The following is a 17,582-nucleotide window of genomic DNA, read 5'->3' as shown; positions in this document are numbered from 1 at the left end:
AGTGAATTCATGCACCAATTGCAAAAGCATCTCTTTCAGGAAGAAGCTTTGTTTAATAGGGTGCCTTTTCAAAGGAACACATGGATTAAAAATATTTCCTTCCAGTAACACAGTGAAAATGATGATGAGGACGACTTTGGATTTATACCCCGCTTTTCTCTCTTGTAAGGAGGCTCAAGGTGGCTTGCAAACTCCTTCCCTCCCTCTCAGCACAACAAACACCTTGTGAGGCAGGTTCACCCAGCAGGCTCCATGCACTGGCATAATGCCCATTGGGCAAGGTGGGCAGCTGCCCAGGGCATCACCTTGTGGGGGGCATCAAAATGCTGGGTTCGTTTTTGGGTATTTTAGTGGCTTTCAATTTTTGGCCTGTAGGGGGCGCAGTTTTTAGGCTAGTGGCACCTAAATTTCAGCGTATCATCAGGAGACTGTCCTTATGCTACCCCCCAGGTTTGGTGAGGTTTGGTTCAGGGAGTCCAAAGTTATGGACCAATGTCCTGGTGCAAAAAAAATTGGTCGTGGTGGAGTGGCCGCCCATGGGGGTGGGGCATCCAACTCAGGTTTTGCCCAGGGCTACAGTTTGCCCAGGGCTGCCTCGTTACACCCCTGGCTCCATGTGGAGGAGCGAGGGAACAAATCCAGTTCACCAGACAAGAGTCCGCTGTGTCAGGACTGCAACTTTCAACATGCACCAGTTCCCGCCTTTTCCTAAAAAGTGTGGGAAAGCAAAGTGAAAAGCTACATCCCACTGGAGCTTCAGAACCAATGGGAGACCAGGAGCTGGGAGGAGAGGAAAAGCTGATTGGTTGCTGTCTGTTTTTGTAAATAGTTTAAATACTGGAGCTGAGGACACGAATCCCTAGTTCCAGCACCCTGTACCTAGGGTGACATATATCAATAAAGTTCTTCTTTTTAAGCTGGTTTGTTTGAGTGTGTTCAGCCTTACATGCTGCTCATGTGGAAGAGTGGGGGATTGAACCTGGTTTTTCACATTCGAACCCACCCCTCTTAAGCACTACACCAGGGGTCTGCAACCTGCGGCTCTCCAGATATTCATGGACTACAAATCCCATCAGCCCCTGCCAGCATGGCCAATTGGGAATTGTGGTCCATGAACATCTGGAGAGCCACAGGTTGCAGACCCCTGCACTACGCGGTGCTTGGTTGAATGGTTGAGAAGAAACATGGAATAAAAAGGGAAATAATTTTCAGATTTTATTGACAGAATTGCTGCTAGGACTTATGTTTCCCCAGCTTGCCGGGACTGCGGGAAGGTGAACTTTCACATCTCTCCCTCCCCTCCCCAACGCATCTGACTCTCAAGTTGTTGCCACTTATTATGTCTCGCTGTTCTGCCTTTGTTAAGAAACGGGAAATATTTCTTGTTGCAAGTCATCCATCGAATACCAGAAGGAATTTGCAAAATGCCCCCACTGTGCGCATGAACTTCTCTTCTCATTATATTTGTTTAAAGTGGCTTCCCTGTGCACAGATGCCAGCAGTGCATCAATAGGCGCATATGGATCATTTTTATATCAGCACCGAGTCACACCATTCGGGGCTGCATTACGCTGCAGTCAATAAAATATCTAAAAGTAATTTTTACACCCTGCACTATTGCTTTAGGGAAACGCAAAATTGCTTTTGTGCTTCATTCTCATCATAACGGAATGGGATCCATACTGGGGTGGCTCGTATCTGTAGCTGCACGAATTCATTGCTGTACATATATATATTTTAGATTTGATATATCTCAGTCACACCAGTGCTATAGACAGAGGACTAAAGGGGGTGGCTAATTCTGGTTTTGATAAGCAAATGGGTCAGAAAGCTGCTTAAGGGCAGAATAAACCCCGTGGATCCGGGGGGATGGGGTAGGTGGGACAGTGGTGAATTTCAGCTATCTACTTATTTTATTGCATTATTATTTGTTTACATTGTCTATAGCCGTGGTGGCGAACCTTTGGCACTCCAGATGTTATGGACTACAATTCCCATCAGCCCCTGCCAGCATGGCCAATTGGCTGATGGGAATTGTAGTCCATAACATCTGGAGTGCCAAAGGTTCGCCACCACTGGTCTATAGTCTGCCTTTCTCATCAACGCTCAAGATGGATTATACAGTGTAAGTCAGTGCAATTAACCGGATGTTTCTGAAAAGAAACCATTGAGCTTAGGGTTGGCCGGGTCCCTCCTGCCCACTGGCGGGGGATAGGGATGGGTGATAAGGTTGCCAGATTTAGGTTGAGAAACTCCTGGAGATTTGGGAATGGAATCTAGGGAGGGTACAGTACTACAGAGTCCAACCTCCAAAGCATCCATTTTCTCCAGTGGAACTGGTCTCTGTAGTCTGGAGCTGTATCCCTTACGGCCGCCTAGGCGTGGCCCGATATTTGTTCGCTCTTTCCAATCACTTGGGCCAGATGCAATGTGCTTCCTTCTGCTTTGAGGGATGGAAGAGACTCCAAAACACCTCATAGAGAGCCAGCGTGGTGTAGCAGTTAAGAACAGGCGGATTCTAATCCGGGGAGCCGGGTTTGATTCCCCCCTTCTCTATCTTGGTGAGGGAAAATCTCTCCAGTGAACCGGATAGATTTCCCCATTCCCTACTATCCTGCTGGGTGACCTTGGGCTGTTCACGTTCTCTCACCCCCACCTAGCCTCACAAGGTGATTGTTGTGGGGAGAGGAGGGGAATGAGTTTATACTGGTGGCCCCCGGCCCCTCGATGATGCGGCTGGCCTCCACACGGGCCAGGGCCTTTACAGCCCTGGCCCCGGCCTGGTGGAACGCTCTTCCACCAGCTGTCCGGGCCCTGCGGGACCTTGGTGAGTTCCGCAGGGCCTGTAAGACGGAGCTGTTCCGCTGGGCCTTTGGAGGGACCAGCCGCTGATAGTGCCCCCCCTTCTTTTGGCTCCTACATCTGGGCCTATAACATCTGATGGGATCTGCCGTTCCTCCCTTGGGGGAAGGATTTGATACTAGGTTATCGGGCGTCACCCACGCTTATATTTATGCTTTATTTTAAGTGCTAATGTTTAGATAGCCTCTGCTGCTTTTATAAGTTTTAGCCAATTTATGATGATTTTATGATTGTATTTATTATATGCTGTGCACCGCCCGGAGCCCTTCGGGGACGGGGCAGTATAGAAGCCCAAAGTATGTATGTATGTATGTATGTATGTATGTATGTATGTATGTATGTATGTATGTATGTATGTATAAATAAATAAATAAATAAATAAATAAATAAATAAATACATACATACATACATACATACGTCACTTTGAGTCTCCTTGCAGGAAAGAAAGGTGGGGTATAAATCCAAGCTCTTCCTCTTTAAAAAAAAAAACCCCGCCCTGAGCCTTCGGGGAGGGCGGTATATAAATATAACAAATAAATAAAAATAAATAGTGAACGTTTTTGCACCTGCACGTTGAAAGCTGCAGAAACTGTCCATCATGTTCTGTATTATTGCCCCTTCATAACAGGGCCAGCACAAAGTTTCTTTCAACCTTTTTGATGAGCTTAGAGTGCTGAATAGACCAGCAGAAAACTGTGTATTTGTTCAACAACGAATCCAGGAATGCTCTAGAGCAAATGGACAAGTTTTTTATGCATGGTCATAAACAAAAAATCTTAGGCCTACTCCGCACAGGCCTGTGAAGTGGCGGGTCACTGGTATAAATGATACCGATGTAGCCCCGGGGCCTTTCGCATGCTTCCATGCAGGCGGCCTCAGAGCCGCCATGGCCCACGGAGGCACCTTCACACAGAGGCATCTCCATTTTGTTTTTAAACTGACCTCCTGTTCCCTGTGCAGCTCTGCAGGGACGAGGGGACACCCCTCCCCCCACCCCGTGGCCACGGCCATTGCAATGCCTCGGGGATGGGAGGGCACTGTGGGCTTAACTCCTCATCTCTGCAGAACTGTGCAGGCAGAGAAGGTACTTTTTAAAAAACAGGGCGAGCCTAAAACCACCGCCTTTGACCTGGTGCCATTCGCTCAGCACCACTTGCACAGGGCTGTTTTAGAAAAAAATTGCTCTTTGAGCGAGTTTCGAAAACAGCGTTTCCCTGCTGGTTGGGGTGTGGGTGGGGTGGGAAAGCATGGTACTGCCTCATCTTGGAAGCAGCAGCCGTGTGAACAGTGCCCCAGGAATGGTGTTTTTACCATGCTTGGGCCGCTGTTTTTCACCCGTGCGGAATGGGCCTTCATTTTGCTTTGCACTTCATCTTTTAATTTTTGTATTTTATTTTAAATCTTTGTAACTTAACGCCATGGAGGTGAGCTGTAATTCCAGAGGACCCCCAGGTTCCCCCGGAGGGTAACATCCCTAATTGAGCTAGGATTTTTCTATTATCCCATGTTTTAAAAATTCCAGTTTTTGCCCTCATCCCTCTATGTATCTACATAGTGCTTGCTCCATCTTTCAGTTTGTCTGAATCTTTCTTTCCCCTCCGTGTTACTGCTGGGAGGAGAATTAGCTGAAAGTTGGTAGCGTGAGGCTCCCAGCAAGGAAATTAATTGCTGCGGTCTACTTTGTGTGGAAGCAACTCCTATGTACAATTTAGGTGAGTAATACTAGAGCAACGGGAGGTGTGAAACTGATTAACAGATCACATTTCTGTATGCAGGACTTCAGACAATGAGTTGCTCGGGAACTAATGAATTCAAGCTGAAACCGCATTCTATTGAGATGTCAGAGATGGCGGTATTATGACTAATGGCTGGAGAGTGACACAATGTAAATCATTTATGGTGCTGCGGAGATGTGTCCCTAAAGGCAAATGTAGCATGCCTCACAGATGCGAATGATTTTTAAGTAGACTGGGGAATGCGCCCAAAAGATATTTATTTTTGTTTTACTGGTACATAGTTTTACCTTGCCTGATCCAGAGGTCTCGAGGCGGCTCACAGTAAAGTTAAAATGTATGGTAATAAATTAATTAATTAATTAATTAATTAAACAGTCACAATAAAACAAGATCATGAAAACTTTGTAAAAATGAACCCCAATTTCCCTCTCCCTCACCACCATCCCAGACCAAGAGCTGAAGAGGGGCTTGATGGAGGCTAGCCAAATGCCCAGATGAAGGAGGAGGAGGAGGAGTAGTTTGGATTTATGCCCACCTTTCTGTTTGTAAGGAGGCTCAAGGTGGCCTACGAAATCCTTTCCCTTCCTCTCCCCACAACAGACACCTTGTGAAGTAGGTGTTGCTGAGAGAGCTCCGAAAAGCTGTGACTAGCCCAAGGTCACCCAGCTGGCATGTGCTGGAGTGCACAAGCTAATTTCGTTCCCCAAGATAAGCCTCCGCCACTCAAGTGGGAATCAGACCTGGTTCTCCAGATTAGAATCCACCTGCTCTTAACCACTACACCACGCTGGTGCCTTCGCCATGTGCCTATAATTCATAAAGGTTAGGCGCCTGGCACATCTCCGAGGGGAGACAATTTCAGTACGTGGGACAATCAGCCGCATGTATGTTGGCAGGGGAGGTACCACCAGGAGTCCCCCCGCCCTGTGGTCTCAATGCCTAGGCAGGTGCCTACTGGCCCAGGCACTCCTTCAAATAGGCATAGAGATGAAGAGAAGAACGATTTGCTAGCCTGCCCTCCTGAAAGGCTCAAGGACAGCCACATCTGTAAATTTCTCAGGGTTTCTGGCAGGACTCCAAGGATTCATTGGGTTTTGTTCTGCTGGGTTTATGGAGAGATCTGTTGAAGTTAGGAAATGGAGTACATGTTAACAAGAAGAAGAAGAGGAAGAGGAAGAGGAAGAGGAAGAGGAGGAGGAGGAGGAGGAGGAGGAGGAGGAGGAGGAGTTTAGATTTATATCCCCCCTTCTCTCCTGCAGGAGACTCAAAGGGGCTTACAATCTCCTTGCCCTTCCCCCCTCACAACAAACACCCTGTGAGGTAGGTGGGGCTGAGAGAGCTCCGACAAGCTGTGACTAGCCCAAGGTCACCCAGCTGGCGTGTGTGGGAGTGCACAGGCTAATCTGAATTCCCCAGATAAGCCTCCACAGCTCAGGCGACAGAGCTGGGAATCAAACACAGATTAGATACACGAGCTCTTAACCTCCTACGCCACTGCTGCATGGAAAAAGAGGCAGCTGAGGACCTCACTCTGTACCTTCTGTTGGGATTGTCTTACTAAGTTTTGTAAGACTTCCTCGAGTATAAACCTGAGGTTTCAGCCTCCATGACTTGATGCCTGTCCACAAATTTCAGGTCACTCCTACAGTAGAGGTTGCTGGAATATCAAGAGAAACAGCTGGGGTAAAGCTCAGCCTTCAGTCCTTGGAAGACCATTTATTTCCCTTCCAGTTCCCAGCACCCACCATTCTTCTTCAGTAACAATAATGTACTAGCAATGAATGAACTATGCTATTTTCATCTGTTTTGTGTGTTTCCTGGAGATCTTACCAGATTTTGTAAGCTCACCGTTTAGATTTGAGCGTCCTAATTTCTGACATGGGTTCTCCTCGCTTAGGACCATGCTACATTTTTCTTCTCAGCCCTGCCACAGTAACTAAATTGGGTAGAATTTTTGTTAAAATTGAGAGTGGTTTTTGCATCATTCGTGAATTTATCGTTAATGCCATAAAATCAACAAATCTGGAATCTTAGCAATGAAATTGCTTGGGGAAAGGCAGATAATAACAACAGACTGAAACAAAAAGGAACAAACAAGGACGTCTTTGTATATCCCTCATAATCTTTGAGGAGGACATTCCAGTGCTGATATTAAATGACATTTCTCCCACACAGAAGCTTCAAATGGAGATTACAATGTGAGATTGCCGAACTAGAATTCTTATCTCATTACAGATGCCGTTGTTCTGCATTTCCCTCCTCTATGCCTTTCTCCCAGCTCACATCAAGATGATTACATTTTGCATCGTACCTCTAAATTCTGACAAATTCTTTGTAATACCCCTCCTGCATTCTGTCCTGGATAACAGGGGGATGGATATTTATTTCTGTTTGTCTAACCTGGGGTGGGGGAAGAATGGTGTTTGAGGTGTTACTGGACTCCAATTTTGTTCTGTTACTTCAGACTAACACTATGACTAATTTGAAACTTACTGTGAAATGTTGTTATTGGGTTATGGGTTTTGGTCTGCTCAGTTTCCTCCCCGGTATTGATAATCTGTTTATTTTGTGCCATTTACATGGTATTGCGATCTACGGAAGAAATCAAGCACACATATGCGTGTGTGAATGTCAACAAACATCCAGTGTGTTTTCTGGATGTACAGTTGTTGAAAATATACATAGTTTGAGCGGGAAAGTTTTGGGCGAGATTGTATTAGGTGGAAAAAAAGCTTCTCCAAATAAGGACAACATCGAAATGGGGATATGCAAACGAAACTTGCAGACTTGTGGATTTCAATAGCATCCCTAAGAGTAGGCGATCCAATGTGATATAAGGGTTAAGAATGGTGGGACTCCAGTCTGTAGAACCAGAGCTGATTCCTCATTCCTCCACCTGAAGCCTACTTGGGTGACCTTGTGGCAAACCACATCAGAATTTCTCTTGCTTTGATTTCGATCTGGCTCAAATGAAAATGCATCTAATGTAGATGATGGGTTGGTGGGGGGGATGTCTGGAGGTGTTCAACAGAAACTGCTAGGGCATTTATAAATAGTAGCAGCAACCAGGGAGGTATGGTGACATTGCCTGCTATGTGCTTTGGCTTTTGGTATCAAAGTGAAGTTAAACGTAGAGAAGAAGGAATATTGCATTTGCCGTGGGCCGTCTATCCATTTTCCTCCCTACGTGGATTCTCTGGTTGGTTTAACGTTATGTAGAACCTTTATGCATTCAAGATTTATTTGCCTCTTTTCAATGGTTTTGCTGGGTTGTCTGCTAAGGGTCTCATTTTCAGATTGGCTATTTCGCTGTCCCTTCAGCCAGAAGATTCCTGGGGGCATATCCTTTTGCAATGCCCTTATGTGACTCAAGTGAGACTCAAGTGAATCGTACCATGTTTTAATAACTGGTCCATGTTTTCTTGAGCAACTTTAAAGCAAAAAGGTTCCGTTCCTCTTAGAAGACTCCCGCTCTCAACATACTTATTTTATGGCTCCTTTCATATATGGCTCATTCCGCACACGCAGAATAATGCACTTTCAAACTGCTTTCAGTGCTCTTTGAAGCTGTGCGGAATGGTAAAATCCACTTGCAAACAGTTGTGAAAGTGGTTTGAAAACGCATTATTTTGCGTGTGCGGAAGGGGCCATAGTGTGCGGAAGGGGCCATAGAGACTGCAGAGAAGGGTTGCATTTTTACATATAAGTCTCATTTAAGTTTTATGGTTTTATTGTTCAGGACCTCAGCCTAAGAACAGGGAATTTGAAAGGTCTGTCTGTGTAATTACTGGACAAATAATTCTGCATTATTCTGTTTTCTCTTCCCCCTGAAGTTCCTAGATATTTCTAGATGCTTCTATAATGTGCTGCTCACCTCACAGGTTAAATCTTAGTTTGAATGGTGGTTGCAAATTTATAAGAGAAAGTAGAATTATAATACTTTTTTTTAAAAAAAAAGGAGGTGGGGAAAATAGGAGTTTAAAACCCGCTAAAGTTCTCAGAATGAAGCAGTTAGGTTGGGCAGGTGTACCATCCGTTGAGCAGCATGGTCGCTTCATGTGTAGGAGCAAGGGAAACCTAGTTCACTAGATTAAAGGCCGCCACTAATATGGAGGAGTGCGGAATCAAACCTGGTTCTCCAGATTAGATTCTACTGCTCTTGACCACTATACCGTGCTGGCTCACAAAGATAAGGGTTTGGAGATCATAGGATGCTGATAGTGGCTCGTGAGCCCCATGGGGCTTTTTGACATGACCTTTGTGGCAATTCTGAGCACTATTTCCCAGTATGGCTGCGTGCTACCCCATGTTTCAGGAAGGAGACCTTCAGCAAGCTTCTGGTAGGCAGTTGGTTCCCACTTTGAAACAGTCACTGACAAAAGAACAGGTCAGCTGTGAGCTTCCCTGCTGAAAATGAAAGGAAATGAACCTTTGTTTAAAACCTGGACACAGTTTATAACAGACTTCTCTCTGTGATACACCTCTGAAGATGCCAGCCACAGATGCAGATGAAACTTTAGGAACAAGATCCACCAGAGCAAGGCCACACAGCCCGGAAAACCCACCAGAACCAGTTGAATCTGGCCATGAAAGCCTTCGACAATACATTGAACCTTTGTTTGTTGATCACAGTTGCAAATGAGGTTCTCTCGGAGCCATGGATCCATTATCAAGATCTATGGGTCCCTAATAACATCGGGACCCACTACCCCACCTCCCTCCTAAGAGGATTAGGTTCAGGTGGGACGCCATCTTGGAATATTATAACTGCTGTTTTTATTATAATTATTGATGTTTATGATGATTTTATGTGATTTTATGTTGTACACCGCCCAGAGCCCTCCGGGGATGGGGCGGTATATCAAATTAATAAATTAATAAATTAATAAATTAATGATGATGATAAATAATTGTCCCAGGGATCATATTCCATAGTCTTCCTTTTGACAATCTCCATGTTGACCTGTGCGGGGTCATCAACAGCTGACATTTTGCGTCTTTGTAAGAACAAAATGATCGTTAGGGACATAGTGGTTGATTCAAAAGGCAGCTCGTCATTCAGGGCTGAGAAAATCCACGTTCCAAACCAGTTAACCATGAACTTTGGCAGTAGCAGATGTTTATTCTCTTTAAAGCACACAATACAGTATGTGTGATACAATTTTTTTTCCCCGGCGACAAAAGGGTTGAGAGAAAGTTGATGGATTTGGAGCAGGTGTCTGAGTGTATCCACTGCAATTTTGTAGTCATTAATTTTATTCATTGATCTCTGGTTTATTTAAACAGCTGTCCTTTTCCTCATATGTGAAGTCCTTCCAGCTCGGTATTTGACAGGGCTGTTAATAAATGCAACGGGGTTTTTTTATAATCGTTTGGCAAACATTTTGGAAAGTGTTAACTGTCAATACACTCAATGATAGCACTCAAATGATGCTCGTAATAATTTGAACCTCATTTACTTGACAGATATTAATTATGCCCCAAAGCATCCCAGTAGTGAGCAGGAAATGAGGTACAGCATGAACCATTTTCCATAGCATACCAGTGCAGTTTCTGACAATACTGTGAACGTAAAATCATGAAAGTAAAAGGGGAATGCCAGTTCAGTTTTAAAACTCAGGGTGGGGGGTTGTTCTCGCAAACAATCAGCTAACAAACTTTCATTATTATTGGGATGGTAAACAGAAATGCTTAATAATATGCCCACTCCTCCACGTGAAGCCTTTTGGGCCACCTTGGGCCACTCACAGTTCTCTCAGAACTCTCTCAGTGGCAAGCAAGGGCAAAACATCTCTGAATGTATCTTGCCTCAAAAACCCTAAGGGGTCACCATTAACCATAAACTTTTTAAAAAAGTTTAAAAAATTAAAAAGGAGACTTACTACTTTGGTGTTTCTATATGCCTTTGGTGTTTTCCCATCAACCTAGTAGCACATTTTTGCGATCACTTCAGGACAGATGACACTTAGTGATAAGTGTAATTTAAAAAAAAAACAGGCAACATATGATCTGTATTCTCATTTGAAGGATGTAAATGTGCAGAAATCTAAATTGGGCAGACACACCCAGGAAGCCTTGTGGGTATCTGTGTTGTCAGTCAGTCCACAGAACAACATAAGAACATAAGAACATAAGAACATGAGAACAAGCCAGCTGGATCAGACCAGAGTCCATCTAGTCCAGCTCTCTGCTACTCGCAGTGGCCGACCAGGTGCCTTTGGGAGCTCACATGCAGGATGTGAAAGCAATGGCCTTCCCGACCATTTTCCAGTGGTGTTGCTGTCATAAGATAATTAGGAGTGCATCGTGTCAGCAGTCCTGGATTCACTCCCAGGAATCCACCAGAGTGGATGCGGCTGTTGTTCGGTTGATGCGAGAAAAAACAACTCCAAGCATCCGGGAGTCTGATTCATGTCATTCTCCTAACCTATGCCACCGATACACAGCAGCTGGGTCTCTCTGTCTGTGTTAATGGTTGTAAGTGGATTTGAAAGCTTCCTTCTGCTATATCGCACACTTGCCTTTTGGACAAGATTCAGGGGTTTTTCCCCTTACCATTTTCCTTGGCACATCAAGTATTTTTTTTTGTCTTGCCCTTTCTCATGAATTTTGATCAGGCCCAGATCCTTTGAGGAAAAGGAATGGCAAGACAAAGCAAAACCCAGGAACCCGAGCGCTCTACTCAGTGGAAGGCAGGAGTGTCACAACAAGGCTCTGGGGAATGGCAGGATGGCAGGGAATTCAAGATGAGGGCGGAGCTTTCAAAAGTGATGAAAGTTGGCCAAGTGACAAGGACGGCCCCTTTATCTCCATAGGAGTGACTTCACAGGCCTGAAAGCTGGGCACAATCAAATTGGGGGGGGGGGGGAACAAACGCCAAAACCCTGCTGCTTATCAGTTCAAGAAGACCATCATCCCACCATGTGCGTACAGCACAAGGAGAGAAGATCCCTCAACATGAAGAAAGAAAGAGTTTGTTGCTCTGCTCAAAATATTTATCCAATTATGAAGGAGATCCTCTCCCATGCCAGGAAAAGAAAACACATAAAGTTTCTTGGGAGACACTGTGTCAAGTTTTGACTTGTAGGGACAAAGGCCTGTGTCTCTTTCTTTCTTTCTTTCTTTCTTTCTTTCTTTCTTTCTTTCTTTCTTTCTTTCTTTCTTTCTTTCTTTCTTTCTTTCTTTCTTTCTTTCTTTCTTTCTTTCTTTCTTTCTTTCTTTCTTTCTTTCTTTCTTTCTATTAAAACTGATCTCCAGACAATACGGATCAGTTCCCTCGGAGAAAATGGCCCCTTTGGAAAGTAGAATTGGATTGTCCCCAATTGTCCCCAATTCCAAGCTTTGCCAGTTCAAGGCTGGTAAGTTCTTCACACTGTTTGTAGGAAACAAATGACAGGTTTCAGGAGGGAAGTTGGCATGGGAGAGCCTGATCTTGTCAGCTGTCAGAAGCGAAGCAGGGCTGCTCCTTGGATGAGAGACCACCAAGGAAGACTCTGCAAAGGAAGGCAATGGCAGATCACCTCTGATTCTCACTTGCTTCAAAAGCCCCATGCTGTGATCCCCATGAGTCATTTTGCGATTTGACAGCACTTGCTTAGGAAATAGCCGGTTTTGCTGGGCAGCATTAGCAATTCTCAGCTGTTAGAAAAGAAGAAGAAGAGTTTGGGATTTATATCCACCCACCTTTCTCTCCTGCAAGAAGACTCAAAGGGGTTTACAACCTCCTTTCCCTCCCCCGCCCCCCAACAAACACCCTGTGAGGTAGGTGGGGCTGAGAGAGTTCCAAGGAAAAGTGACTAGCCCAAGGTCACCCAGCTGGCATGTGTTGGAGTGCACAAGCTAATCTGGTTCACCAGCTAAGCCTCCACAACTCAAGTGGCAGAGCGGGGAGTCAAACCTGGTTCTCCAGATTAGAGCGCACTGGCTCTTAACCACTACACCAGGGGTAGGGAACCTGCTGCTCTCCAGATGTTCAGGAACTACAATTCCTATCAGCCCCTACCAGCATGGCCAATTGGCCATGCTGACAGAGGCTGATGGGAATTGTAGTTCCTGAACATCTGGAGAGCCGCAGGTTCCCTACCCCTGCACTACACCATGCTGCCTCCTTTGTGAAATACCCTCACACATCAGTGCATATTTGGTGTGCAACAAGTCTCCACTGACCTGTGTGACCACAAGCAGGCACATCTGGAATCTTGCTTCCAAAATGTGAGATTCTGAGCTTACAAGATCTAATAGGGCTGTGGTGGCGAACCTATGGCACTCCAGATGTTCATGGACTACAATTCCCATCATGGCTGTGGCCATGCTGGCAGGGGCTGATGGGAATTGTAGTCCATGTAAACTCAAAAATATACACGTTGCACTCTGGCTGTGTCTAATCTTATATATTAATCTTATATATAATTGAACAACTCAACACTTCTATTTGTATTTACATTTCCTTATTTCTCTGACAAGGTTCTTAGAAATACAGCATAAGAAAGACAAACGGAAGGCAGAGATGGGAGCGGGCAACTCTTAACAGAGAGCCAATATACCCATTAGAAGCCTCAAAGAACTGGTGGAAGTTGTTTGAACATACTGGCATACTGAGGAAGACGCACGAAAAACGTTCTATACGTGCGAGACGTTTCTATGTAGAACCTACAGAATTGATACATGGACTATATGGAACTGAAGTTTTGTTTCTGAATAGAGAATTGAATGGACTAAGTGATTATTTATGTTTAGTTATAAGAGTTGGAAGACTTATTCTGTTTTATTTAAGAACCTTGTCAGAGAAATAAGGAAATGTAAATACAAATAGAAGTGTTGAGTTGTTCAATTATATATAAGATTAATATATAAGGTTAGACACAGCCAGAGTGCAACATGTGTATTTTTGAGTTTATTTGGGCTAATGTTGACATTGCACTCTTAAAGATAGTTTGTAATTGTAGTCCATGAACATCTGGAGTGCCATAGATTCGCCACCACTGTAATAGGGTGTGACTCGGGTGCTCTGATGCCGAATTGCTGTTGTCTTCTTTTCTGTTGAACTGAAGGACTGCAGGTTGGACTGTAATCGCTGATTTCCAAACCTGTACGCTGCACTATCCTTCCAGGGATGCAAGGTGAAATATAAGTTATCAATCATTATTGGTATCATCCTAAATAGAATGATTCTGAAGGTTTCATTTGGAAGAGCTTTAATGATGATCTTCATTAATCACAAACTTGGTCTTGTGCCTCAGACTAACAATACTTCTGTGGCTAATGAAGGTGGGGGAATGACTGTTAGTAAGACCTTGGTTCATGGATGCTTTTGTTCGGCAGTAAAAATATGCAGAAGGATAATGAATTAGGTTGTCCAAAGAAGCCTTGGGCTAATTAATCTAATTTTCACCCTCCTTTTTTCCTATCTTTAGGAGATCTTCAAAGCTGAAGGCAGCCTCGGGAACGTAAGGCAAAGACGGGCTATTGTGGCGACCCCCATTCTAATTCCGGAGAACCAGCGGCCTCCGTTCCCAAGACCGGTGGGCAGGGTGAGTGGCACATTTTAAGAGACTGCCTTTTCTTGCTGCAATTTGCAGAATTATCCATGCGACATGCTGGGAAGTACATTTGTGTCTTCCTGTCTTTGGGTGCAACTTTGGATGTGTAGAAAGGATGGCCTGACAAGGAAAGCCGTCACTGGGATAAGAGCGTGAAATGGCAGAATGGCTCCCAACATAAGCTATAAAATCTTTCCAGTCTACCTGCCTTTGGCATCCTGCTCTGAAAATTCTCATTTGTGTGGTTCAGTAGGCTCACAAAACACGGAATGAGTCTTCAGGAGAGTTGGAGTTCCATGCAAAATGGGTCAAAATCCACGCTTGGGAGCGACGTGCTGCTGGATCAGCGGATTTGCTCTCCCGGGCCACTTTCCTTGGTGGAGGGGTGATCCTGTTGGCCTGCAGGTGTAAGGGTTAAAAATGGTGTCTTCTAAGATGAGTTTTTGTTCTATCCATATAAGGAGTTATAATAAGCAATGGGAAGGGCTTTGACAATGACTGCTGGAGCCAGTTCAAACTGGTTTTTGCTGGCTCCAGCTAGTGATATCTAAGTTAGCTTAAACCCTTGAACCCAGCTGAAGTCGTTATGGCGACGCAATGAATGAGACGAGACGCAGCGATATCAAGAAGCTGGTGGAGAGAGGCCAGCGGCAAGTCTGGCTAGTCTGACCTATCTGCCGAGCTGGGGTCCCTGGCACCTTTATTAAGGGTTTGGGGAAGGCGGGAGAGTGGGAGAAAGTTGCGCAATTCATGACTCAGTGAAGGGCTGCATACGTGCGGGGCGAAACGTTCCTGTCCGGGTCAAATCCACATTCAGGTATCTTGTGACCTGGGTGTCTGGGAGATCTCGTGATGTGCGTACGTGTGAGCCCAGGAGGGGACAGATGGCGCAGGCATTCCTGTGCACTTTCTGAAGCTCTGCTGGGTTCGCTAACGCACCCCTACATCAGCCTGTGAAAGCAGCTGCGTCATTAGGTCATTAATATTAACTTCTCTTCCTCTACGTGAATAAGGGGCGTCGTTAATGAACATATATGTGCAGACGGGAGGGGAAACATATTAAAGAGTGTTTATGAAGGAGGCGGTCGGAAAGTCTGTACCTCTCAAGTACCTTTTTAGCCAATCAAGGAAGAGAGCTGGAATGAACAGTCAGGCAAAGGGTATAAAGTGAGAGAAATATGATTGCTACTTCAGAGCCCTCCCAACTCTGTAGCTGGGTGAGGTGCCCCTTTATTTGTAGCAAAAAGATCCTTTGCCTCGGAATGATTTCGTTAGAAAGGGTGAATACCACACAGGCACCCCCGCACTTTCTGGTGCTGGAATGCAGCATTGAACGCCGTGCCAGAATCCCAAGGCCCTGCCCCCACTGGTGGCATAGAGGGGGTGAGCTGAGGCCGTGGCCTGGGGAGGAACCAACCTTAGCTGGCTCCCTCCCAACATTTGCCAGTATTAAACCAACCTTTTGGGTGGTGTAGGTCCATTGTGGCCCATTGCTGCTTCTCAGCAGCGAGGAGACTTTTGCACTTTGCAAGCTACCAGGAAGCCTCCATGGGAGTGGATTGAATCATAGAATCATAGAGTTGGAAGAGACCACCAGCGCCATCAAGTCCAATTCCCTACCATGTAGAAATGCACGATCAAAGCACTTCTGACATATTTTCATCCAGTCTCTCTTTTAAAAAACCTCCATAGAAGGAGACTCCACCACTCGCCGAGGCAGTGAATTCCACTGTCGAACAGTCCTGGTTGTCAGGAAGTTTTTCCTGATGTTTAGGTGGAATCTCTTCTCCTTCACCTTGAATCTGTTACTCCGCGTTCTAGTCTCTGAGGCAGCAGGAAACAAGCTTGCTCCAGCTTCGACATACATTGGCTCCCCAACCCGCCGCCTGCTTTCCGTACAGGGCTATAAGAGGGCATTTGAGAGCTTTGTCGGAAAGAAGAAACTGATATCACGTGCAAAAGAAAGGAAAGCCTGTTTCTTCACTTTCATATTAAATCTGAAGGGCATGCCACTCCGGAGATGTTTATCTGCAGCTCTGTATTCATCTACCGCAAAACCTTTTTTTATCAGATCTCGGGAGGAAATATTTACCGAAGTTTCCTAACATTGCAAGTGATGAACTTGGCACAGAGAGCACAGTGCTTGTGGGTCCTGGGATAAAAATAGCAGTGGCTACAGATGCCGGATCACTGAACCTGATTTCAGTTCCTGAAAACGAGGAAGCTTTGGAAATCCTAAATTGTTTTGTGCTGTACTGAGAGGGGGTTTGATTAGAGCCGTCTTGTTTGTCAAACTGGCTTGAAGAGGGGAGAAATTATTTATTCCGTTTATTATCTCACCCCCCCCCCTTTCCGGCATACCACAAATTTCAAAACCATAAAACATTTAAAACAGTAAAATCATGAATAGCAATTACCACATAAGAGGCAACGTTTCGGGTTTATCAGTAAACGGGGAACAAAGTTATAACAACGCTGACAACTTAATTGTCAGAGATGGATCGACGAGGAGGCCTCCATTTGTTCACTGTAGCTGCCTTAACCGTAAGCCTGAACGCTTTCTGCCGGGAACCCTTTTTGGGCCAAAGATTAATTTATAGCACCGCCACTGGGCCAGGAGCTTTGCAGGATACAGGAATGCGTGGGTCCCTGCACTGAGGAGCTAAATTTTGGTAACAGAAAAAGAATGTGGAGGCAGTACACGTTCAATTCATTCCATTTACATGAACTTATGCTTAAGTTTCAGTCGGGAAATGTGTTTATGCAATGCTTTATGTGAAAAGCGGGTTTTGACTTGAAGGACAATCTGAATTCATGCATGTAGGGTAGACATGAGAACCTTTTGTTTGTTTGTTTGTTTGTTTGTTTAAATTTACTTTATATCCCTCCCCTATCCCCGAAGGTCTCTGGGTGGGACACAACATCATCTAAAACATTCCATAACATTTAAAAATATAAATCTTGATTTAAAATTAACCAGTTAACCCAGCCATTCTCAACCAGGGTTCCATGGTACCCTGGGGTGCCGTGAGCATGTCCCAGGGGTACCGTGGCAATACTACCCCCCTCCCCTCATTTTTGTGGTGTCTCCCACTGGTGCCAGCAAGGACATGGAGCTGGCCCATGGGGCAGGGCCTGCCACAAGGTCAGCAGCCACCACCACCCCCAGTGCTACCCTTCACCCTCGGAGGGGAAGGTGGGGGTGTGGCAAGCAGGGGCAATGGGAGGGGAAGGTGGAGGGTGGCGGCAGGGGTACCGTGAGATATGAAGAGTGAGGTCAAGGGTACCCTGACCTCAAAAAGGTTGGGAAACACTGAGTTAACCATTTAAAATTTTTAAAATAAACGCTGTACCACCTTCAACCTTTCCTCCTTCCCCCTCCCCCTGTAGACCGAAAGATTTTCTATTGCACTCAGTCAATCTGGCTGACTAGGTGGAAAAGGC

At 45.3% G+C, this 17,582-nt stretch overlaps 1 protein-coding gene across 1 annotated transcript in view; it reads left to right on the top strand.

Moving 5' to 3' along the window:
• CDH13 (cadherin 13) overlaps positions 1-17,582 on the top strand; it is a 714,654-nt gene that overhangs the window by 281,140 nt on the left and 415,932 nt on the right. The window contains exon 4 of the mRNA XM_048515605.1: positions 14,013-14,129. Coding sequence (XP_048371562.1) covers positions 14,013-14,129 — 117 coding nt within the window. The remainder of the gene's footprint in view (positions 1-14,012; positions 14,130-17,582) is intronic.

The sequence above is a fragment of the Sphaerodactylus townsendi genome, linkage group LG14 (genome assembly GCF_021028975.2).
Source record: "Sphaerodactylus townsendi isolate TG3544 linkage group LG14, MPM_Stown_v2.3, whole genome shotgun sequence".
Classification (NCBI taxonomy): Eukaryota; Metazoa; Chordata; class Lepidosauria; order Squamata; family Sphaerodactylidae; genus Sphaerodactylus; species Sphaerodactylus townsendi.
The sequence above is the reverse complement of the archived record's forward strand: the minus strand, read 5'-3'. Positions and strand labels throughout refer to the sequence as shown.